General features: G+C 48.9%; 7 protein-coding genes across 7 annotated transcripts; 4 read left to right on the plus strand and 3 right to left on the minus strand.

Annotated features, from left to right (window-relative positions):
* Window positions 1–276: 276 nt before the first annotated feature.
* Window positions 277–2,386, minus strand: LY89DRAFT_663868 (uncharacterized protein; the record flags this gene model as incomplete). The annotated part of the gene is made up of 2 exons (XM_018212732.1): window positions 277–1,622; window positions 1,678–2,386. 2 exons carry the CDS (start codon window positions 2,384–2,386, stop codon window positions 277–279), a joined length of 2,055 nt encoding a protein of 684 aa, XP_018077791.1.
* An 884-nt stretch (window positions 2,387–3,270) lies between these two features.
* LY89DRAFT_680191 (uncharacterized protein) lies at window positions 3,271–5,000 on the minus strand. The gene is made up of 2 exons (XM_018214028.1): window positions 4,828–5,000; window positions 3,271–4,664 (listed from the first exon to the last, which is right to left on the minus strand). Exons 1-2 carry the CDS (start codon window positions 4,987–4,989, stop codon window positions 3,594–3,596), a joined length of 1,233 nt encoding a protein of 410 aa, XP_018077792.1. The 5' UTR covers window positions 4,990–5,000; the 3' UTR covers window positions 3,271–3,593.
* A 1,930-nt stretch (window positions 5,001–6,930) lies between these two features.
* Window positions 6,931–8,983, plus strand: LY89DRAFT_182589 (MFS general substrate transporter). The gene is made up of 2 exons (XM_018205621.1): window positions 6,931–8,212; window positions 8,365–8,983. Exons 1-2 carry the CDS (start codon window positions 7,147–7,149, stop codon window positions 8,937–8,939), a joined length of 1,641 nt encoding a protein of 546 aa, XP_018077793.1. The 5' UTR covers window positions 6,931–7,146; the 3' UTR covers window positions 8,940–8,983.
* Window positions 8,984–9,438: 455 nt separating this feature from the next.
* On the minus strand, window positions 9,439–12,832 carry LY89DRAFT_182616 (uncharacterized protein). The gene is made up of 5 exons (XM_018205622.1): window positions 12,489–12,832; window positions 10,794–12,439; window positions 10,519–10,745; window positions 9,711–10,470; window positions 9,439–9,640 (listed from the first exon to the last, which is right to left on the minus strand). Exons 1-5 carry the CDS (start codon window positions 12,662–12,664, stop codon window positions 9,564–9,566), a joined length of 2,886 nt encoding a protein of 961 aa, XP_018077794.1. The 5' UTR covers window positions 12,665–12,832; the 3' UTR covers window positions 9,439–9,563.
* A 1,860-nt stretch (window positions 12,833–14,692) lies between these two features.
* Window positions 14,693–15,659, plus strand: LY89DRAFT_663872 (alpha/beta-hydrolase; the record flags this gene model as incomplete). Its single annotated transcript, XM_018212733.1, has 3 exons — window positions 14,693–15,288; window positions 15,346–15,397; window positions 15,537–15,659. The coding sequence occupies 3 exons, from the start codon at window positions 14,693–14,695 to the stop codon at window positions 15,657–15,659; spliced, it is 771 nt and encodes a 256-aa protein (XP_018077795.1).
* A 3,315-nt stretch (window positions 15,660–18,974) lies between these two features.
* Window positions 18,975–20,009, plus strand: LY89DRAFT_182686 (uncharacterized protein). The gene has a single exon (XM_018205623.1). The coding sequence runs from the start codon at window positions 19,017–19,019 to the stop codon at window positions 19,839–19,841; it is 825 nt and encodes a 274-aa protein (XP_018077796.1). The 5' UTR covers window positions 18,975–19,016; the 3' UTR covers window positions 19,842–20,009.
* A 1,392-nt stretch (window positions 20,010–21,401) lies between these two features.
* On the plus strand, window positions 21,402–22,077 carry LY89DRAFT_680196 (uncharacterized protein). The gene is made up of 3 exons (XM_018214029.1): window positions 21,402–21,669; window positions 21,718–21,773; window positions 21,825–22,077. The coding sequence occupies exons 1-3, from the start codon at window positions 21,492–21,494 to the stop codon at window positions 21,918–21,920; spliced, it is 330 nt and encodes a 109-aa protein (XP_018077797.1). The 5' UTR covers window positions 21,402–21,491; the 3' UTR covers window positions 21,921–22,077.
* The last annotated feature ends 48 nt before the right edge of the window (window positions 22,078–22,125 follow it).

Consider the following 22,125-nt stretch of genomic DNA (forward strand, 5'->3'; position numbering starts at 1 on the left):
TGGTTAGAGGGAAGGAGCGAGGCAAATGAGAAGGAGTTTTCGTCGAAATTCTGTTTATGTACTTGATACCCTTACGCTAGTTATGATTTCGTTCTTCCTTTCTGTCCTTCACTTCTTTTTAGGAATAGAATGACTCTAGTGCTCACTTTAAACCAAACCAAATTAATCTTTGAAACATAGATAATACATCCATCCATTCTCCCTATTTTATACACTATACTACACTACAACCCCAACCATCCCATAACGCCTTTCCTCCCCTTCTACCCCTTCTAATCACCACCGACCCCCCAAATCCTCAACCCACCCCAACACCTCCCGTTCCGGATCCATGACCCTCGCATACTCAAGCAACAACCTATACGTATAAACCCTCATATCCTCGACCCTTAACACCCTCGCGGCCCAATCGCGGCCCTCGAGCGCGATTTTCTTGGCTAGCTGGTCGTGGTTGTGCGCGTATGTTGCGTTGAGGTGTTCGGCGTGCGGGGCACGGGTGTTTAGGAGGTGACGGCGGGATTCGGCTGTGTTGGGTGGGAGGGTTGGTTCTTGTGGAGGAGGAGGGGGAGGGGCATGAGGATTTGCGAAAGTTTCGTATTTTTCATCTTCTTTTTGGGGGGTTGAAACAGGATCTTCGTAGCCGAGAAAGAATTCCATGATACCGTAAATATCCAGGAATCGATTATCCATCGGCACGAAATGTTTCCAGGCGACTAAACGACTATCGTGCCACTCTCTAAACAAAGTAGCTTTGATCGGTAGACTGCCGCTGCGGAGGAAGTCGCGGTAGCGGCCGGAGAAGGAGTTGCCGTCTACGTCGACGAGATATTTGTGTTGGTGCTGCTCTTCGAGGTTTACGTGCGAGGAGGGGGTAAAGAGGTAGTCGTTGTAGAAACAAGTTAGTCCGTCTGGAGGTTGTGCTTCGCGCGGGAAGCAGGCGAGGTCGTTGAATCCTACGTCGACGAAGGAGTTGAGCCATTTGCCCATTGCTTCGTTCTTTGGTAGGGAGCTCTTCTCCCAGGATTCGAGGTGGAAGTCTTCTAGGGGTAGGGACTCGATGTCGATGAAGTTCGAGGAGTTGGGCATGAGGATTGCTTGGGTTCCGTTTAACATTGAGACTAAGCGGTGTCGATGGAATCCTTTCCAGTTGTCTTCTTTGTTCCTTCCTCCTGATGCTAGGCCGCGCCATACGAGAGAGGAGGTTTTCTGTGCCCATGGAATGGTAGGGGCTTCGATTGTGAAGCGAGAATCTCCTTTGTAGTACATGGCGGCTGGTAATAAGATCTCGCTATTCTGGAGAATCTTCGAAGAGCCAAATAACGGGAAGAGTTTTGGGCCGGTGGAAGCAGATATTCCTTCTATGAAGAAGCCATGTAGACCTTGAATGTCTGGTTGATGGCAGATAGAGGTACTGAGGGTATAATTCGAGACATAACCAGCGGTCGTATGAGGGAGGGTGTAATTCGTGCTTAGAATTGGAGGTTGAGAGAAATCTGTTTGTAAAGGAGCCTTCCGAGCCTCAGAATCCGGAGGACAAACAGAAGCAGCACGCGGCCATATAGGTTGCGAACCATTCCACGGATACTCCTCCGGCACAAAACCGGGCTCAGCTTCCGTGAAACCTGGAGAATGTTAGGAATGCCATCTAAGACCCAGAGAAATCCGGGGTAAACCAACCAGAAACCCCATTCTTCACCTCCTTAACATCAACCAACCTCCTCCCCCGCCCCTCCACCTCCACATACCCCTTCATATCCTCCCACGGCACCAGCAACCGCGGCTCATCCATCGTATTCATCGCGAGATCCATATCCGGCAACCACTCCGCCACCTCATTAATCAAATCCGCCCAAATCGGCATCCAAAAATGATCCCCCTCAATACTATCCACCTTCCCATTCCTCACCCTAAAAACGCGATTGTGTCCCCGCACGTCATTCAGCATCTCCCGCTGGTCCAACGCCCATAACGGCGTCAGATCATGGTATATCTGATCCCAAAACTCCTCCACGATCGTCGCATTATTCGCCCTCGCGTACTCCCACCACCGATCGAAGCCCGGCGGCGGATGGCGGCCTCGTTTCTCTCTATACCGTTCCGCCGCTGCTCTCAGATCAAACGTTTCCTTGCTGAGGAAATCCTCGAACTGCCGATCTGCGTTTCGTAACAACGCGATGATGGGGTGCGGATCAGATGCCGGCAAGGGATCGAGGGGCGCGGGTTCGTTTTCTCCTGGGGAGGGGATGAGCCAGGAGGGCACGAAGAAGAGGGATGCGAGGTGGATGGTGTGCACGTCCGGGCCGTAGAGCGTGATGCCGAGGAGGAGGAGGGTGATGAGGCAGGCGGAGAAAGGCAGGAGCCTGAGGATGCGGTGGTCTAGCAGCATGGGCGGAGAGGTCGTGGGGTGTTGTCACCGTGGATGAACGACATCTGGCGGCGCCATGAGGATGTTTCGCGGTGGATGTTGAGATAGGAGAGAGAAGGTGAAGGTGAGGCTGTTGGATTTTTGGGGACCCTGGTTGTACGGGCTGATGGTGGTTGGTTGGAGGTGCCTTGTCCTTGTAAGTACGAGTACGCTGGTTTTGCTTGCATGGGATGGGCATTGTGCCGCTTGTACACCGTGCCTGCCTTGGACAGATAGAAACTCAAAGTACGAATATAAAATCGTCATTCAACAAATTAACTTACTTACCCTCTGAAACATCTCCCCACAACATCTCAGCCCTACCTTCCTTACCCGTCTCATACCCAAAACCAATACAGAACAAAAAATATATCACCCTCATCTATTCTCGGATCCCGGAACCCATCTCATCTATTTTTTGACAAGGTGTCCAACCCCTGTTTTTTCATCCAATATATTCATCATGCTTCACGAGACGAGAAGGCATGAAATATAAATTCGATGCTTCGACATCATAGGTCCGTGTCGTTGAAAAAGGTTTCGGGATCTAATTTAGTAGCCCTAACGTGAGACCCCCTTTTGAGGTTTCGATATCGGATGGATGTTCCCTGATTCATTGTTCTTTTTGGCCCCAACAACGAGGAGATCATCGGTTGGAATTTGGTCAAATGGGTTTCAAAGTATATCTTCACGATGCTGGAATGAGATGGATCTTGAGAATCGCATCAACTTGCGAACGGAGCGATGAGAGTCACGTGAGTGGTGATTATTGGGTTTGCAAGGTCTTCCGTACTTAGGTAAGGATGAATGGAGTGATCAATATCATTTGTACCATTTATCAGTAGAGCTGTACTTGGGCGAGTTGTTAATGAATATATTCTCAAGATAGTTAAGGTCCGATCACACAGTCACAAGCACAAGACAAAACATCAGAGCTCGTGTGTATATGTTTAGAATTAGGGGCATGCTTCTAAATCGACGATCCCAGAGAAAAAATCCTAAGGAGCGTGTAGAACGGCACATCGGAAGACCAAACGAGTGTAAGACCAGGACGAAAGACCCAGTAAAAGACCAGAAAACGCGCGGACATCAAACAATCAATAACGAGACTCACTCCAAATTCCAAATTGGTTCTCTTCCTTCCTCTCAATCACTTACCCCGTGTAGCAAGACAGACTCAGATGACAGATCAAGGAGAAGCTGAACGAAGCGTAGTGTCCAGTCCATCCCAAGTCATGCCAAAGACACCAAGCAGATTCCTAGCAGCAATCTCGCCGGTCTCAAATGCACCATGAACACATCCATTACCGGTCTCGATGCAGTGCTCGCCGGCGAACTGGAGTCTGAGATTCCGATGTTCGTCCAGAGCTTGCACGAGGAGGCCAGGCTCGTCGCCTTTCTTCTCGACGGAGTATGAGCCAAAGCCAGCAAGTGGGTCGGATGTCCATGAGGTGGTTTCGAGAGAGCTGTACGATGGAAGGTCCTTGTAGGGTTCCGTTCGCATCAGCTTGAAGAGTGGCTCGAAGAATGCGTACACCTCTTCCTTGCCGGTGGGTGTTTGTGCCATTGCTTCGATGCGTTGCGTCAGGGGCTCGGCGATCTGAATACAGAGTTCTTTGCTGCCGGACATGATCCAGAGATTGCTAGTGACGGTAGCATAGGACAAGATGCTCGACTCATCGATGGGCGTTCCTGCAGGAATTGGAGTCGGGTAGTAGATGAACTGATCGTTGTCCTTAGGCCAGAATACCTCAGAGAACTCGATGAAGACCTTGCCGAGCGCGCCATAGGAGAATGCAGATATGCCAGATTGAATTGACGTCGGTAGGGATGGCGAGAAGGAGATCATGTCTCGACGAAGGCATCCAAGAGGAACAGTCACGATGACGGCATCTCCACTATATTGGTGACCGGATTGAGTGGTGACGACGGTCGAGTTGTCATAATGACCCCATTGGATATCGGTAACGACTTCGCCCTTTCGGATCATGTTGGGATCTTTGAGAAGAGGTTTAGCAGTCCATTCCACGATCTTGTCGTAGCCTCCTTTCATGTAAAGATTGCGCTCGGTCATGAAATAGCTGAGATGCTTAGCTGAAGCTTCCTCAATGGAAGTACCAATCCAAAGCTCGACTTCGCGGGTCGCTTGAGGAGCCCATTTGCGTTCCGAGGCGGAGATCAGTGGATGCTTTTCCACGAACTCGTCGACGAAGTCTTTCACAGTACGGTCTGGTGCATCCGGATTCTCGTCGTAAAACCACTATAGCCAGATTAGCACTGTATTGTCGGGCAATGCAGAAGACACAAATGAAGCCGGAAGCTGCAAAGAATGTTCATTCGTGCTTGTGAGTTTGCCCCTGAACCAACTTCCAGCTTCGAATCATCATCATGGCAGACATCAAACTTATAAAAATAGGACCAACCTCAACATAGTCGGCAAACTCGTCAGCAACCTTCTTCGCTTTGAACTGAGATCCGGCTCGACCGTCACAAGTATAATACAACGGTGTGCCATCGTCATAGTAGTACTCGATACCAAGCTTAGGAATCAATTGCACCAACTTATTCTGCGAAGTCTCGTGCATCCATGCAGCGCCTAGATATCAAATGTGAGCATAATCTTGCCTAGGAGAGGGTAAACAACCCACATTGTGTGGTCAAGCACATGGCATGTGCCCAACCACCCACAATTGAAGATATTGTCTAGTCTAGGTAAATTTACCAATGTCTCTCGCGGCCTTCCCATCCTTGCGGCTGGTGCAGATGCGCCCGCCAATCCGGTCTGCGCGTCCTTCGAGGATGGTCACGGCGATGCCGTGCCTCTGCAGGACCGAAGCCGCTCGCAGGCCCGAGATGCCCGCGCCGACGACGACGACGTGCGGCGGCTTCTTGCGCTGGGTGGGGGAGTTGGTCTTTTCAAGTGAGCCGTTCAGTGCGGAGATCATGGCAGCATGGGCGTTGGACAACTGAGTGTCCGAAATAATTCCGTTTTGATTTTGATGACGGTTTATTTCGTTTTGATTTAAAGCGCCAGGAGCTGATATGAATAGAGTTGACATACTGACTCAACATCTGCGTACGTGTGAAAGGGTTGAAATCTAGATGGAGGGGTATGAAATTTGGGGGGTCTGAGGAAGGTGCGAGAGGATGATCTCGACTTTGTCTATGACGTGGAAGACTTGATGGGAGAGTGTAGTAGCAATTGATTGTATTCTGGCAGCAGGTGAATCCAAAACTTGATGTGTTGGTGAAAAAAGAAGAAGAAGAAGAGAAGAGAGGAAAGGAAGAGATGAGGTTGAGGTTCAACGATCAAATACCCATTAGCGGCCTTGGCCGGCACCGAAATGGCCTTGAACCATGGGCTGCGTGTCAGGAACGGAGTGGAGCGAACTCTTCTTGCGAAGACATCCGCATCCAATCTGCGGACGAGTTGTCGATAGAGCAAAAGCAGGGTCTTCCCAGTCGACGTCGAGATGCGTCTCGCCGGCTGCGGGGAAAACATATCGATGACAGATGACGGTGTGGTTGGTGGGAACTTGGTTTGGTGTGTTCTTGGTCACAGCTCTCTGGACCATCTGGACGAGTATCTCTCCCTCGTCTCTTATCGCTGGCCAGTCCTCTTCGAGAAAGTGCACGCGTGGGATGATTGAGCCTCCTCGCGGGCGGTCTAGTGTTGCAGAATCACTGCACGGACCCGGAACCGGTGCGCTCCAAGTAGGAAGGTGAGAGGACAACTGCGAACAAGTGTATCTTGAAAGCCGTCACCTGAGCAGCGCCCGCAGCAGAAGCAGTCAGCTTGTGAAGAGCTGCATACATCGAGGGTTTCATGACGTAGCACGGGCGTAAGCAGATTGATGTGCTGTATGTCTGCTATCGATGTCCGACAAGTGGAGGGATATTCTGGAGAGGACAATTAATTGAATAGTGAGTGAAGGTTGTGAATGTTCATGAGATGGAGGGACATTTGGTGGGGCAGAAAGGGGCAAGCAAATGTTGGAACAGTACAGTAATAATAATCGGGGTTTGCCGACGCTAGAGATCAGATCTTCCTTCACTTCAGTCGCCGACCGATCGCTTGCATTCTTCTCTTCTGCACCTTTCAAGCTTTGCCAACCCAACCCAACCCTCCATCAGTGATGCAACTGCAACCTCAAACGTCCCCCGCCTGCTAAGGTTACAGCGTGTACATACCTCATTAGTCCTTCTTCCCGTCCCTTTACGCGTCCATCTCCCTGTACAGTCCGTCGTTTTAGGGCTTCCTCAAGGGCTTCCTACCCTTCAAGGATGCCTCGGGACTCCGGCATCATGATAGGATAGCCCTGAAGGAATCCCCAGAAGCTCAATTGCCACTCCACAGCTGCCCAATGATGGCAGTTCTCCACTGTAAAAATATGATGTCCCCGAATCTGTGGGCCTTATCAGAATTTACCAGTCTAGGATCACTTCCTAATACTGTACGGTATGTCGACGCATGTGTCTCTTATCTTCCTACCGCGCTCCAGGAATACGGTTGCTTAACATATAACTTTACAATCTTTCTTCAAGGTCTCTGAACAGTATTTACAGCAGCCATGTTGCGGTGAGATTCTGTTCCAGCTTCCAGCGATTGCTCTCTGCAAGTACTCGGGCAGGTGCAGCCGGCCCTACCTTCCTGAAGTCGCACCAAAAATTCTGCGCAAAATCCCCTTCCACTCCTTTTCGCAGACTTGCACAGAAAACACAATTGTGATTCTCGAGCAAAGATGAGTTCTACGGAACAGAGAATGGAGGATGAAGAGTGGTTGCCAGGAACCTCTCGTCTTATCGAGGAAGAAGCACAAGCTGCATCTTCCCACCTGCAACGACAAGGCGATATCGTCCTCTACCCGCAACCGACGACCTCCCCCAACGATCCGCTCAATTGGTCTTTACCGCGAAAATACTGGCATGCATTCTTGCTCTGCTTCATCACGGGCTTGACGGCTGCGACTTCGAACGATGCGGGGTCGGCTCAGGATGGCATGAATGCTGATTATGGGATTACCTACAATGCGATGAATACCGGAGCTGGAGTGCTGTTCATTGGGATCGGATACTTTACTCTGTTGATTTCGCCCGCGGCGTGGCTGTATGGAAGGAGAATCACATACCTTGTTTGTTTGACTTTGGGAGTCATTGGGGCGATCTGGATGGCTCGTGTCACAACGACGGAAGATTCCATCTGGAACCAACTTTTCGTGGGGGCATCTGAAGCTTGTGCTGAAGCCAACGTCCAGTTGTCATTGTCCGAAATCTTCTTCCAACATCAGAGAGGATCAGTGATCGGAATCTACGTCTTATCGACCAGTATTGGAACCTTCCTCGGACCACTAGTCGCTGGATACATCGCAGATAGGCTATCCTGGCGATGGATTGGATGGATGTCCGTCATCATCTCGTGTATCACCATTGCCGTACTATACTTCACTCTCGAGGAAACATTATTCGACCGTTCAGCCTACGATGGACCACTCATTGATGGTGTACAAGAAACGAAAGGAGACAATGCCTCGGATAACGAGAAGAAGGTATCCAACAAACTTAACCACTCCTCTTCGGACCCGAACCCAGAGGCTCAAAACGAGAAGAAAAAAACGTATTGGCAGCGCATCCAACTCATCACTCTCGCTCCAAATGTCGTAGGGACGGGTTTCAAGCAATATATGGCCCGTCTCCTTCATACATGCCGTGTGTTCACTTTTCCGGCCGTGATCTATTCAGGGATACAGTGGGGAGCTCAAGATGCTTGGTTGACGTTCTATCTTACTCTCGAAGAGGACAATTGGTATGGTAAGTTGAATTCCACACTATATTACTATGTTTTCTTTCCGAGCCCGGCTGTCTGTCATGTACTCCAAGACGGTGGCATCTTGCATGTGGAACTCCCCAGATTCTCTTAGCCCCCAGATCTTTCAACAAGTCACTGTACTAATTCCTTTCAGACGCCCCATGGTACTACGGCGACGTAGGCGTCGGCCTAATGAACATCCCCACCCTAATCGGCGCCATAATCGGTTGTTTCTGGGGCGGCTACCTCTCCGACCGCTTCGTCTACTGGATGGCCGAACGCCGCAACGGCATCCGCGAAGCAGAAGACCGCCTCTGGATGATGTACCCCTGCGCCATCATCTCGCCCGCCGGCATGCTCCTCTTCGGCATCGGCACCGCCTACGGCTGGTCCTGGCCGCCCTGCTACGTCGGCCTGGGCCTCATCGGCTTCGGCTGGGGCTGCGCCGGCGATCTTTCCATGGCCTACCTCATGGACGCGTACCCGGAGATGGTGCTCGAGGGTATGGTGGGCGTGAGCGTTATTAATAATTCCCTGGCGATGATCTTCACGTTTACGGCGAGCGATTGGTTGGCCGCGAGCGGGACGAGAAACACGTTTATCGCGATCGCGGTGCTGGATTTTGTGTTTGTCATGTTGACGGTGCCGATGATGGTTTGGGGGAAGTGGTGTCGACGGTGGACGTTGGGACGATATAGGGAGTTTGTTAGGATTAGGGATACCCTTTGATAGTCTGTCGATATTTTTTGCGGGTTTGGTTTTGTGTGGCTGGTTGGCGGTGTGGTGTGGTGCTGTGAAGATAGATGATGCTCAATGTTACGCATATTTCATGTCCTTGGAGTTCTGAGCTCGAATTGTGATTTTTTTTCTAATAGGATGTGATGTTGCGGCAAAGTCGCCCATTTTGTCCCTTTCCACACTTGCCTCAAACCTTCCAGTATCAGCCTATACATATTTTAAGGCTGGAATCCCATCCAGCAGCCACGAGCCTGCACCCATGTAGTGCTAAACAACGAACTTTTCCTAGCTTTGTAGACTAACTCCGTCCGGTACTGTGATTGCTGAACCTGATCAACACTTTTCGAGGTTACTTTTACTCTTAGATCAGAAATGAAGTTAAGATCGTCAGGATTTTTAGATCCCGCTCCCGAAGTCCTACTTTCTTCACGGGTGCCTGAGTTCACAAGACGTGCACGGGTTGTTGAAGATAGAGAGGATGATGTTATGTTATGTATTGAATTTCTTTTGTTTGAATTTTGAATTTTTGATATTTAATTATAACTACGTATTTAGGTAAGATATGTATCTCATCGAGACATCACGGGTATCAATCGTTTCTTTCCTTCCTTTCCATCACAATTCCCGACCGAAAACTCCAGCAATGCAAGTCCGCCCTCCATCCCAAAATAATACAAAGACACAAAGTCCAGCTTTCGTCTTACCCCCTCCTCTTCCCCCTCCCACCATCCCCCTCACCACCTCCAACATCCTCCTCCTCACCAGCCCTCCTCCGCCCACAATCAACACCATGTTTCTCCCTCGCATGACTCCTCAGATTATCGCTCCGCGTAAACGTACTCTTACAACCCTTCACCTTACACTTATACACTTTTCGCTTCTCTTCGCTTGGGTGTTGCGTCCGTTTGTGACGCCGCAGGTTGGAGGCTTTCCATTTTTCTTCGCCTGTGGGGATGTAGCCGCAGTGGCAGCGGAGAGCCGAGGGCGAAGGTGCGGGGTTTGGTGTTGGGGGTGGAGCGAAGGGCGATGTTGTGGTAGAGAAGGGTGTTGGGTGCGGTGTTGGTGGTGGACAATTCGTCCGTGATGCCGAAGAGGAGGAGCGATGGTGCGAGGTCGGTATTGCGAAGGGAGATAAATGTTGTTGGTTCATGGCAGGGAGTGATGCCGGTCGAGGAGGGACGTTGAAACTGCCATGATGATGACTAGTTGAAGCTTGGCTTAAGATTTCATCCAAATCTCTTGTTAGAGCCGTGGTTGAGACGTCGAGAGCTCCTTGACCTCGTTCCCAGTCGAGGGAAAGAAGTAGATCTTCGTCGCAGAGATCTTGCTCTTGGAGATCATGGGTTTGAGCTCCGTAATCATCATTGTAGTTTTCCTCCGGTAGCAGCCGTTTAATCTCTGCTATATCTCGGATATGGTATGCCGTTCGAGGATGCAGTGATCCTTCCGCGTAGAGGACGTCGCAGAGACTCGTCACGTGGGCCACGAACCTGCTGTAGGTTGCATCTGATTGTGAAGCAAGCTATTTGGTTAGCATTCTCCGAGGCAACATCATGTATGTTGAACTTACCTTGCCAGCAAATATCAAGTCCAGCTCCAAACCTCGAACACTCGTGATTTGTCCCTGGGTAAGTCGTCTTTCGACAGTCACCACATCTTCAATGAATGCTTCGATCCCAACTATCTGAATCAACTCATCGATGACCTGAGTCTTGGCTTTCGTTTCAAAGCTCGCTTGCTCAAAGTCGAAATCGCTCGAGGGTTCTGAGTCGTCACAGCTTCCCAAACTTTCGAACACTATTCAATGTTAGCTTTGATTTATGCTTACAGAGTGTCTCGACTTGCCATCCAGAAAGTGCTTGCAGCTTTCAAATAATAGTCTCTGCTTTTCTTGCGCTGTGTCTCGAGCCGATAGACTACTCATGCTTGAAGCATCGAGTGGCTGCCATACAGCTCGAGCAATTTGCAGATAAACCTGCTGCTGCCTTTCTGATGGCAATTCCTGAACCCAAGTCAAAGAGTCCTGGAACCAAGCTTGGGTTTCGACCTTGGCCTCATCTTGGTCCACGGCAATTGCTAGTGCGAAAGCAATGTGCATGAATGCGAAGACTTGAATGATTGCCGTAGGATTTCGGCCTTCGAGGATGCCTTGTAGCACATCCAATCCAAGAGAAACCATGGATGTTCTTGACATTGCCAAGAGTTCTTGGGTGATCGAAGTGCTAGGCAACTCCTTTAAGGCAGCCTTCGTATGCTCGATATGAGCATCCAGGACTTCAGAGAAAGATTGCACCAAGTCGGAAGCATTTCGCCAGTGTGGCGAGACTGGCTTGGGTCTTTCTGAGATGGGGCATCGACTTGCCGAATGTGTTGTGCTGGAGCTGTTGGATCGGCTTACAGTCACATCTTGACTCATCGAGATGCTGGGAATTGATGGGAAAATCGGTGGTCCTGACAAAGCGGCACCATTGGCCCAGTCTCCTGAAATCTGTCCAATCTCACGCTTCTTTCCCTTCCTGTCTTTCATGCTTCCAAAACTCTCAAGACCAGTCATTGAGAAGTCCCAGGCAGATGGAGCCGTGTATGACGTGGCACTCGAGTACCCAGAGTCTAGAGTGGAGAATGTATTCCCACTCGTATCACTCTCAGTGGGAGATATCTCCAATGCACTATAGTCGTATGCGCCTGTAGCACTCATTGGTGATATAATGGTAGCCGATAGAGGTGTGTCATCCCAAGTCGAGTTGTGAGCCAGCTTGGCATGTGTAGACAGTAAGCTGACAGGAGAGCAAGATGTATCGACCGATAATCGTGGCTTGGGAGAGTCGTCTTGGACCTTTGGTGCAGATGATTCCCACTCATCAATATACAAGTTGTCGGCCCAGTTCTCAGACCCGACGCCTAATTCAATCGGACACTCAGTACCCACCATCTCTGAGATGTACGTATCAGCAAGCTCATAAGATGCAGCAGATAGGTCTCCTGGCATCTCCCGAACAACTGAGTCGCTTGGTAGTTCTTGCGCCTGTCGAGGATCCCACGGTCCATCGAAGTTCGATTGGCTTATGTGGAGAGAGGACTCTCTGAACTCTGTATGTTCAGAGAATTTAGAGAGGTCTTTTCCGTGCTTGAAGATGTCAGAATGGTCCGATCGATGAGGTTTTGCTCCAAGCTTTGAGAATATCTTCTTGGCGACGGAAGAAATACGATCGGTCCTTGATGGAGCTCCTTGACATCGTCTACATTTGAAATTACCTACTCGCTCGGGTTTCTGGCAATGGAAGCACCAGTAGAGTCCTTTGGATAGGTACGGGCAGTTGTAGACATGCTGCAGCATGGTCTCTTGGTCCTTGAATTGTGACCTGCACCAAAGTAGAGGACATGTCCTTCGTTCGTCGTCGGTGATCGATTCATCGGTGTATTTGCGAGTGTATGCTACCCATGCTAGGAAGCGCAAATGTGATGACTTATGCTTTGGAAAGTTGCGAATACTAATCGAAAATTAATTATTGTTTGAACGACGATTTCGACATGTCTTACACGCAAGATTCATGAACCTCATAATCCGACGGATCAACATCTGAACAAGACGACCTGGCCGATGAGATTGTATCCGCTCGAGCCGGTCGAGTAAATTCAGGTTGTTGAACTTTGACTACGCTGATCTCGTCGTCCCCGTTGACGTACGAGCGCTGGGTGCGACTCCGCTTGAACATGGTGAAGTCCTTCACGATGGAGGAATTGTTTGCGTGGGTCAATGTCTGATGCCTTGCAATGAACACTGGAATTCAACCGTATGATGGCGAGAGAAACTTCCCATGTTGCCACGACTATGTATAAGTCCTCGCGCCCGTCAGGAAACACTGAGTTGTAGGACTCTCGAAGGACTTCAGATGTTGAGGTGCAGCCTCGCACGTGAATGGCGAATGGTGGGGGGGCAGCGTAAGGCTCACCGAATCCAGCCAAGTCGAATGGATGGGACTTCGGATTCCGAGCTGTGCTCACCTCACCTCACCTCACCTAACCTTAACGGATCGAGTACCAACGTGCGAATCGTAGCCTGGCCTATGATCCTGCGCCGATGTTGTTGAAGTTGCTGTGAAGTGTTTCTTCGCTGGCCAGTCCTGATGGATGCCTTGGTGGTGCACTCGCCTCACCGACAACCCCAGCAGAGCTTGCAAGGCAGACTGCTGGGGCAGATTTCCATGCCAGCGAATCTGTCCACACTCTGACTTACTGCACTCCGTCGTTGCCGTCGGAACTTGATTGCTGACACTTAGCCTAGGGGCCATGACTGCACTGAGGACTCAGATGCATAGTGACTGAAGCATCATCCGAACAGAGAGGACAGTCTCTGTCTTCACCAGCTTGTGCGTCACCAGGACTCCGAAGCAGTCGGAATCGAGAATGTGAGAATGAAAGCTGCCTCTGTGATAGACACGATCCTAGGACGGTAGTCATGGAGAAGACATTTCAGCTGATGCCTGCTGAGGTCGTGAGGTTCTTCCTCTCTGCCGGTCCATCAATGCGAGGGATGAATCCTATTTCTCTCCAAGAAGGAGATGGGCATGGCATAATATACACAGAACCCATTACTGTGTAATCCCAATCCTCTATAATTAGATACCGCATTCCAAAGCCCAACATGATCTATTTCTGTATCAAACCGCGTGCCATCTCTGTCTCAAGAGGCAAACTCGAGATGAGAGCAATCGCACCTCTCAGAATTGGAGGTCTGTGATCGGCATCGCGAAGTCCAGGACTTTGGAAGGACTCGGTGTGTGAAGGCTGCAGGACTCGACGGGAGGTTGCGTGTGACTGGCTGTGAGTGTTCAGCTGGCGCAGTCGGTGAGAAATCAATGCTCGCTTCAGTTTGCAGTAGCGGGGGAAGGTTTTCGTAAGGCTGACTTCAGATCCACACTTCAATGCGGATGAAGAATTCTCATTGATGGATCAAAGAGACCACAGTTGTTCTGTAAGGGAATGTGTTTTATTGGAGAGTAGTACAATAGAGAGAAGGAAAGAACGATCTGGACAATCTTCATCCGGCCAGTCTCAGTCCACGTGACTCATCACATGATCCTTCACTTGTGCCTATCATTTGGGAATGTAGCTTTGGAAAGCGAAAAGAAGATGTTATCAGAGTAGGATATATATATATAGTAGAGAAAAAAAAAATTAGCAATCCTTATCCCATGTTGAGATCTCTAAGTGCATCTCACGGGTAGCCCCCTGTTTCAACGAAGCGAGAGGATCAGTAACTTCACTTTACTTCCTTTGAACTGACTTTCCACAACTTCCCCCAAGCTCCACACTCGAACAATGTCTTCCGCACAACCACAACCACAACCACAACCTGAAGCCTCATCCCAACCTTCCGACTCCACAACCACAACCACAACCTGAAGCCTCATCCCAACCTTCCGACTCACAAACCCTCATCCTCCCAGATGGCCGCACACTCGGCTACGCCATCTACGGTTCTCCTCGTAACTAGCCCCTTTCTCTAATTCGCTCCCCTCGCTTCTTTTTACAAATACCACATCTGGGCTCGAATTAAATTTCATCCCTCTTCTGAAGACTCGGTTCTCAGTTCTCATATAAGAGCACATACTAACTTCCTGAAGTCTCCCCCGCAATTCCCGTAATCCTCTACTTCCATGGCTTTCCCACTTCGCGCTTGGAAGCCGAGTACTTGACCAACATTTCAAGTACCTTCCCACTCCCCGTATCCACGCACCTAAATGACACTCGCAGTCAACCACCAGTTCACCCTCATCGCGCCTGACCGTCCGGGGACCGGCCTCTCAACCTTCCAACCCAACCGCAAAATCCCAGACTGGCCCACCGACGTCCTCTCCCTCGTAAGCCACCTCTCAATCCCCACCTTCCACGTCATCGCTGGCTCAGGCGGCTCCCCCTACGCCCTAGCCTGCACCAAAACCCTTCCCGCATCCCGCCTCCTCAGCACAACCATCATCTCCGGCATCTACCCCTTATCCCTCGGTACCACCGGCATGCTCCTCCGCATCAAAGCCGTCCTCTACGCCATGACCTACCTGCCCACCTTCCTCCTCCAGCGACTTCTCGAGTGGGAATTCCCCACCACCGAAACCCCAGAGGAATTCGAGGCGAAGTTCATGAGCGTGATGGAGAAGCGGAGTGTGAGGGATAGGCAGTGTTTGGATGATGAGGCGTTTCGGAGGTGTATGGTTGGTTCGATGAGAGAGGCGTTTCGAGGGGGCAGTCTGGGGCCGGCGTATGAGGCGGGGTTGTTTGGGGAGTGGGGGTTTGGGGTTGAGGAGGTGGTGGGAAAGAAGGTGGTGCTTTGGCATGGGAGGTGAGTTTTGTTGTTTTTGAATTTTGGGGGAAGATGGGCTGATAATTCGGTGGGTAGAGGTGATGTTAATGTGCCGGTGGGGATGGCGGAGCGGGCTGCGGAGAAGATGGTAAGTCTACATATGAAATTGCCGCTCTTTTGTACGAAAGCTTCAACAGGGGGTGGAATGTCGTCTCGTTTACGGAATCTTAAAAGCTTCCAATTAGTTTTATCCCTAAGGTTTTTAATGCTGACTTGTTAACCTGAAGGAGTGTAGATTGAGGATTGTGGAGGGGGAGACACATTTGAGTTTGCCGTATTATCATATCGAGGAGATTATTAGGGAGGTATTGGGGAAGGAGAATGGAGATGGAAGAAGTTTTGGTGTTTAACGAGAATAAAAGTGCATAAGTTCGTGGCAATCGGACAGGCGTGGAACGTTGCTGCGGGAATCCGTAGTAGAGGAACACACGATCTGTACAACATAACGTGGCGAATTGCTGGTCTGCGGTTCTGTTGACATGCGGTGACAGCGGCACAGCGGGTGCAGTCGACAGTTGTTGAGCGGGGACATTGTGATGCTCAGTTGACGGATGAGCGTACGATAGCCTGTTCTTGTGCGACAAAGTATCAGAAAGTGAGATCATGAATCGGCATCTCTTTGACTCGATGTGAATCGTGTATGACAGAACATAAGTCTACGATTGTGTATCGTCAGACTTCCCGAATGTGGTTGAAGATCCTCAAAGTAGGGGTCTGCATGTTGAGTCGTGCCATCTGTAACATAAGGAGGCTGTCTATGCTTGACTAACGTGGTGGGAGGTTGGTGTAAGGCCGCAAGCAAGCCAGCTGAGCGTCAAAAGCCTGAGTGTTGGGCAACGCGCTTACCTAGTCGATCCCGGGGAGGACGTTTTCGATCGACTCGAAACCGTGAGATAGGGTAGTATTGATCGTGCTGTACCAGGGCGGGACCCATGCGTTACTGAACACAGCGTCGGGCCAGCGGAAGCGACCGCCTCGGGTCTTGTGTGGAACGTCGTGGATGGGAAGGGAATGCTGATTTCCTAATATATTGTTTCTCGCATCTTTATGTCATAATTTACTCATTAGATACCAGCGCGAGTACCGCTGGACTGGTTGCACCTGGGTCAGCAAGTGAGAAGTGACAGCTCGATATTTGATCCCGAGGTATGACAGCGGTAGAACACACCATATTCTTTGGCACAGAAGTAATCGGGCTGACAATTAGTATAGCCTCGGTCTTCTCGGATCTTGTAACGCTTACGTCTGAGCTTCCCTCCCCTGGACCAGAGTTGATATTTGGATCTTCATGAAGTCTTGGGCTCAGGGGCTTAAGCGAGCAGAAGCGATGACGGTTCATCTCAACGACTTTCTGCGCAATGGGAAGAACGGATAGTACACACGAGGAACATCGTCCCTCCAGCATTAAGAGCAGGAGTGCGAGAGATTTCAGCCTAATCTTCTTGAATTGTCTAGCAAACTCAATGCAAAGACGTACGCATTGTCCAATCAAAGCTCAGAAGTGGGAGTACAAACCTGACATTGTGGAAACGGGTAAGGTGAGATGCATCATGGCGGCAACTCTATCTCCATGTTGTCGCACACCGCCACAGTTGTACTGGTACAAGAACTTCGGGATCAGCAGGGAACTTTGTCATTTCTGTGCAAAGCATGCGGGAAGGTAGAAGTTTCTGAAGAGTCGCTCGCTTGCTAGATGTGACAGGTTTCATTCAGAGGAAAGACTAGGCTCAGCCTCATTATATTCGTGAATCCTCCGTCAAAATATGACTGGATGTGGCTGAAGTTGCATGGTTTCTGGACCTATAGTTGAAGCTGCAATGCCCCGCGACTAGCGGTTTCGGGCTGAAGAATGCAGGCCACTTCCAGCATGGGCGGTGAAACTATCACCTCGGTATTGGAGATGGCCTTCTGAAATATGGATTGCAAGCGACAATCTTTCGAATAGTTCCGAAAGCTACAGAAACACATTGCGTTGCGATGGACAAACATTGATACTATAGGCTTGGTTCATTCTTCACATATTCCTCGAATTGCCGATAACAACATCCCTTCAGCACCTCGATTGGAAAGGTGCCTTTGTGGAATGCTTATCACTCCGTATGGCCAATCGATGTTGGAGGGCTGCGGTAGCGTCTTAAACTTCAAAGCATCTCGAACCATTACTCAGGATAGTATCCAGTAGTTCGACCGATTTCATGTCGATTCTTGTGTGAAGTCATAAGCGGCCGTGTACAATACCCGTCTTATCCCTGTATGTACAGTTATAATTCGTCTGAACAGTAACACAAAGCGGGTGACTGCACGCAACACGAAGTTCGTAAGTATGCGGGATTGATCTTTCTCGCCATTCTTATACCGGTCAAGGAGAACGGTCCAGTCAGCCCTCAACAACAATGCCAATACCACTGTGACTTGTCATTGTCAGAATGGTGTTTGATATGAATGTTCTCATTGTGTTTTACCCATGGCCTGGTTCGTAGTTGAAGCTGCTGACTAGCTACGCATCTATAAAGACCCCGATCTCATGGTGGTGAGAAACGAACAGCAGACGGACCACTCCTCATAACTTTGGAAGTTTATAGATCTGCCATCTTCGTAAGTTGTCCTCATTATTCACTTTGGCATTGGACTTATTCTTTTGTGAACAAAGGACTATTCCCGTCGTGCAACATGTCCATAGACACAAATCCAGAGTAGGGCGAAGACTCGAACCTCGCCAAGCGCCTCATCGCCACTCGACCAAGAGCAAGTAACTGATAATTAAAAGTCGTTCCGAAAAACGTGCATCCAAAGAACAGCCTGCACCACTGAACAAGCCGAACCTCGCACGCATCCCTGGCGCAATTTCGAATTTAGACAAATATCTGCAGAACAACCAGAATATCGAGCGAGCTGCTCTTGGGCAACAAACACAACGATTTATTGACACGAAGACGAATTTGGACGCGTGGCAAGAGGAGTGGGATGCAATGCAAAAATAGGAGTTGAAAGTGTTGGCTTAGAGGCCGGCGCAATAAAATCAGCACACTTCTAGCTTTGTCCTACTTGTATGTGATTATTATTTATGCCAAGGCAATTCTTCTCTAGATGACCACTGGTCTCCCTCCAAATGATGCTCCACAGTGACATAACAAATAAACGATAAATTGCGCTTTGGAGACGGCAATACATGCACGGAGCCTCCAACTCGACGTAGCTAGAATAACACTGACATTTCAAAAGTTGGCAAACATGAGTGAAAGCTTAAATCAAATAGAAAACGTAAAGACTTCCTTGCAGGATACTAATCTTTCCGCACCGAAGAAGAAGACAATCTTTCATGATCATTAATTCATGGAGAGTAGATTTTAGCAGGATCAAAACAACTCGGCAGAGTGTTTCATGGAAAGTGTCCATGGAAGGGAAGTAGCGTTCGAGATGGGAGGATCTGAGAAGTGTTGACTGCCGAGCTAATATAGTGCTTCAAGGCAACAAAAACATTAAAAGGAGCAAGGACGCATAGTCATTTCACTCTGACCTTTCTCAACTCTCGATTTTTCTCGTTATGAAATGCATGGAAGGTCTGCTGCTGCTGAAGTTAGAAAGGTGGAGAAATTTTGCACGTCATTTGTTGTTGGCAGAGCAACAAAACAAACACTGCAAGTCACGACTTTTGCGACGCGTCTCCTCGTCATGCAAAGTTCAATTCGACAATTGAGACATTCAACATGGAGTCGATATCATCACAAACCTTGACCACCGATACGCATCAATTCCATCATTTTCAAAAGCTTCCTGAGCACATCCGCGAAAAGATCTGGACACATGTTGCGTACTTCCCTCGCGTGGTCAGTGTTTTGGAAAGACATTACCTGAAGAGTACCTTGGACAATGGATCAGATGAGACTGAAATGTTCCGGCTTTCACGGAATCCGCTTATGATGACTGCATGTTCCGAGTCTCGTCGCGTGGCTCTCAGTATCTATTCTCGAATCGACAAAGAAGTGTTACGATGGCCCTCAAGTCCAACGAAGCCAACCTACGTGAATCCCGACGTCGACATCATATATCGCGGAAGGACAAGCTGTCGAAAAGGAGATGCTTTTCGCATGCGGTGTCAGGAATGGGCAGTCGATCAGCTACCTATAGCGTTTACACGCACGTTGGCTGTTGATCTCACAGCATTAACTCGGCCCCGAGAGCTCTCTCACATGCCGTCTCGAGCTATTCGAAAACTTTCCAAAGCCGCGAGATCCGAGGAGGAGGGTGCACTGATGATTTCTACAATCACAGAAGCGCTCCGTAAGCAGACATATATTGACATTGGCCTCTGTTGCAAGAAGGGATTGCAGGAGATCGTCGTCGTCGTTGGGAACGACGAGGACAAGCCAGATTTCAATTTGATACCGCTCGAGCATAGTAATCTCCATGGCTCAATGCGAGGGCAGATGGCGCTGGCTGCGATTGATACTTTTTCTCGGGGTCTGGCAGAACATTGGACTGCTAAAGAGATAAAGCAACGGATACCGGATTTTCGAGCCCGGGAATGTTGAAATGTTATTCAGAGATGCAGTACAGAGAAAAATCGACGACTAGCAAGATGAAAATTTAATGTTAACTTTTTGTAGTGGAAACTTGCTTCTCAGGTTCCGCGAGTGGTTACATTCTTGAATGACCCTGAAGCGTACGATGACATAGAATTTCCTGCGAACCGACCTTCTGCTCTTGTTCATGCCTGCCATGCCTCTAGACGTTATAGCGATGTGCTCACCCTTTTCCAAAGGGTTGAAAAACCTGTCTTCTTCAATTCAGACATCGATATCGCTCTACTCGTCAGCGCAGGTGGAGATCTTCGAGAACTCAGCAAGCTCGGCCTCAAATCAATAGGCATGCGTTATCATCCATGGCACATTGACGACGACATGCTTGAAGCTGCAGACATAAAGACCTTTACTAGTCTAGAGCGAGTCTATGTTTTCTACGGTAACATATTTCTGGATGATCGAGTCGAGACAACGATAGAAGTCCTTCCGGAGAGTGATGAAGGAGAATTGTCAGATGTCACCGATGTCATCCACACTCTACGTGAAGATCTGCTGAAGGTCTCGAAAAAGTGGAAATCTTATCAGAGGCGGCGAGAGAGAGCGGGGAAGTCAAGTCCAGATTGGGTTGTTCCGGAAGTGGTGTTGGCAAGATTGCGGCCAATCTCAGAAACTGTGAAGCCGTATTCCCGGTAGAGTCTCTTGTTTGGAGTTTACCTCTTGTATGATAAGTGTATAAGAAGAACGTGAAGGACATGTGTATCATTAAGCATCAACCTTGTCATATTTTGAGCGCACATGTGATAATTTTGGAAGTAGCAGAAAGTGTAGAGCTTAAGATGGAGTACTGTTTTATGAATTGGAAGCTCTTCGCGACCCGCTCTTACAGTGAAATCCTTTTCATTTGTGCATGTTCAGCGGGTTCATGAGTCACGTGCTAAAACAGCATCTTACCTTCCATTACCTACTCACCTTACAACAAATATTTTGCATCAATACAATTCTTTATTACGTCCCTTGAAGATTTGAAGGCTTAGCAGGTGCCTTCGGAGACTTTAAAACTAAGTAGACATTTCTAAAGCAATTATGAACTGAGTACATTAGCTTTGATAATTATCCATATGGAAGCTCGAGAGAATCTTGAAACCTGGCAAAAAGTGTAGAATACTATCTAAATATAACGCTGGAAGTATTGGCTCATTAGCAACAAAGATTTCATAAGAAAGGCGTATTATTCAATGATCTTGTATTGTTTGCTCTCTCTTACTTCGAAAGATGATCATCTCCTCAGGCATTGTAACCATGGTCATTTCTAGACTCTCATTGTTGTCAAACTAGTGATCAACATAGCGGACAATCGGCAAAGCTCGTAGTACTCAAGTTGCAATACAAAAATGCAAGGCTGTGAAGCGCGGACCAAATTCACTTGTACCGAAGTATCTTGAGCAGCATGTGATACTGTCCGCAGCCTTCTTTGAGTTCATGATAGCGAATCAAAGCACGCCACGTACTGAATTGCAGGGGAGTAGTATCCATCATGATAAATCAACGAAGCTACTTCCAAGCCGTCATTGACTCTGAAACAGGTCACAATTCCCACCTCATCGCGTTTCCTTCCGCGCACATATCAACACGTACCTGACAGGGTCACTTACTTGAGTCATGACTTCGAAAGCGTCCGTACTTGGTTTCGACTTGTTGCGCTTAGACGCGGTCCAAGGGCTGCGTGCCAATACAAGAGCAAAGCAAAGCCGTTGCGAGCATCTCGCGACACAAGAAATTCAACCTCAAAGTCATATATCGGACAGCGGGTCATATCATAGTCATACAACTTCAGAAGGTTGGCGACTGCATTCTCACTGTACGAATGGCGGACTAATGAATAAAGATCCCAACTTTAAGCAAATGCCAGGACGCCCAGACAAGAGCGAATGGTGGAATTGTGTAAGTACTTCGAGTTTGATCGTTTATACCTTGTAACGGAAATGGTTATAGTGTCAATGTTGTGCAATGGTTAACCCAAGAATTAATGGTGACCTTTGTCCAGTCTGCGCACATTGTAAATGTGACTGGTATTGCACAAATTTGTAATTCAATAGGTGTCAATACAATAACCAGATCTTGCACAGAACGTCTGCGCCATGAATACCATGACTATGGTGACAATCCACTGGTTGGTAGTTGCAAATATGCTGCAGGTTGTTACCGACTCAGGATGTCCTCATATAAGAGTCGAAACAGTTACAATGGATTATACCCATGAAGTCTGCTGTACATGCATGTAGTATGACAAATA

Source organism: Mollisia scopiformis, assembly GCF_001500285.1.
Source record: "Mollisia scopiformis unplaced genomic scaffold LY89scaffold_2, whole genome shotgun sequence".
Taxonomy (NCBI): Eukaryota; Fungi; Ascomycota; class Leotiomycetes; order Helotiales; family Mollisiaceae; genus Mollisia; species Mollisia scopiformis.